This window comes from Trachymyrmex cornetzi, unplaced genomic scaffold, assembly GCF_001594075.2.
Source record: "Trachymyrmex cornetzi isolate Tcor2-1 unplaced genomic scaffold, Tcor1.1 C3927911, whole genome shotgun sequence".
Taxonomy (NCBI): Eukaryota; Metazoa; Arthropoda; class Insecta; order Hymenoptera; family Formicidae; genus Trachymyrmex; species Trachymyrmex cornetzi.
Genome location: NW_017295323.1, coordinates 1 through 1,823, shown reverse-complemented (window position 1 = coordinate 1,823; position 1,823 = coordinate 1). Strand labels below are relative to the sequence as shown.

Genomic DNA, 1,823 nt, shown 5'->3' with positions numbered 1-1,823 from the left:
ACACCCGTATTCATAGTCCTTCCTTGAGGAATAAGGATTCCTTGTTCCTCATTTCATGTTTCATAAACCTTCCTTGACTAAATAAGGGACCTTATTAGCTTCCTTTTCTCAAGGGAGGTTACGAGCTTCCTTGAGGAAGAGATGCAGTCTTCATAACCAAACAAATCTCCACAAGTTCGTCATATTGATCTCTCTTGTGGTTACCTGTGGTATCGCGTTTCAAAACTAATAATGAATAACGAATTTGTAAATGATTCTGATGATGGATTTGAAGAAGAAAATGAAGAGGATCAGAATTTATGGCGGCTTACGAAAAGGTACATACGTGATTGGGAAAATCCTATGGAATTTTTTGAAGATGATCCTTTTCGGAAAAGGTATAGATTCAGCAAAGGAACTGTGATCGAGATCTTATTACCTTTATTAAATGCTCAATTAAGGCGATTGAATAATCGTGGACTGCCGGTTTTCCCATTGATGCAGCTTTTAATAACACTGCGTTTTTATGCAACAAGCAGTTTTCAGGTAAATTATGTTCTAACACTGCGGTAAATAGATAATTCATTTTCATTTCATTTATGTTGTTTTAATTGCAGATTGTTAATGGAGACTTGCGAGGATATAGCCAAGCAACAATATCTAGAATTATTGTACGAGTCTCCAAAATTATAGCATCATACTTGAGTCAATATGTTAATTTTTCCACCGAAGAAAAACGTCGGAGTAATAAAAATAAATTTTATGAGATAGCCAATTTTCCATCCGTAATAGGGTGTATTGATTGCACGCATATAAGCATTTCAAATCCTGGACGGAATTATGGAGAAGTATTTCGGAATAGAAAAGGATGGTTTTCTTTGAATGTACAGGTATATTTTTCAAGAATTCTTTCTATATATGTATATTATATGTTAAATTTTGAATGATTATATGAATGAAATAATAATGTTTATAATTTCTATGATTTATTATTTTTACAGGTTGCAGCTGGACCCCAACGAGAAATTCTTGATATTGTTGTTAGGCATCCAGGTTCAACTCACGATGCCGTAATATTTGATCGAAGCGGTCTGCGCTGTCGTTTCGAGTTGAAGCACCTGGACGGAATTCTACTTGGTGATAGTGGATATGCGTGCCGCAGCTATCTACTAACACCTGTTTTAAGACCTGAAACAGAGTCAGAAGTTCGATACAATATCGCACATAAGAAAACGCGAGTTATCGTTGAACAGCTATTTGGATCTTGGAAACGTCGATTTCCATGCCTGTATTATGGCTTACGCACGAAGTTAAGCACATCAGTGGCAATTATTTGCGCCACTGCCGTTTTGCATAATGTGTGCATTAAACATAATCTAGGCGAAATAATTGAAGAGGAATTTAATGAACCTATATTTGAGAATATTGTAAATGAAGAACAAGATGGAATAGGACTTGCGCATAAAAATGCTTTTATTTTAAGACATTTTTCATAATTATGAAATAATATTATAAACCACTTTTATTTTTTATATTTAGTTTATACAAGTATCATGTTCTAATAATGTGAATAAAAGTTTAGTAAATAAATTTATACATATTGTTGTTATAAATTTATACATATTGTTTAAATTTATACAATTCATAAACAAACAAATAAAAATTAACTGTCTTTCGGTTTGAGAGAAAGTAACACAGTCTTATATAATATTAATATAATACTATACAATTAACAATAAACCTTTATAACCTTTATAACCTTTATTCACGTTAGAAAGTTTGCATATACTATATATTACAACATGCTGCAATCAATATGTTACTAAAATCCCTAAAATATTCCT

General features: G+C 32.2%; 1 protein-coding gene across 1 annotated transcript; it reads left to right on the top strand.

The window, feature by feature from the left end:
• Window positions 1-6: 6 nt before the first annotated feature.
• Window positions 7-1,493, top strand: LOC108765821 (putative nuclease HARBI1). Its single transcript, XM_018514694.1, has 3 exons — window positions 7-525; window positions 597-869; window positions 981-1,493. The coding sequence occupies exons 1-3, from the start codon at window positions 232-234 to the stop codon at window positions 1,473-1,475; spliced, it is 1,062 nt and encodes a 353-aa protein (XP_018370196.1). The 5' UTR covers window positions 7-231; the 3' UTR covers window positions 1,476-1,493.
• The last annotated feature ends 330 nt before the right edge of the window (window positions 1,494-1,823 follow it).

Coding starts and splice junctions, on each gene's coding strand:
- LOC108765821 (XM_018514694.1), top strand. CDS start 232: ATGAATAACGAATTTGTAAATGATTCTGATGATGGATTTGAAGAAGAA. Junction 526..596: donor ATGCAACAAGCAGTTTTCAG/GTAAATTATGTT, acceptor TTTTAATTGCAG/ATTGTTAATGGAGACTTGCG. Junction 870..980: donor GGTTTTCTTTGAATGTACAG/GTATATTTTTCA, acceptor TTATTTTTACAG/GTTGCAGCTGGACCCCAACG.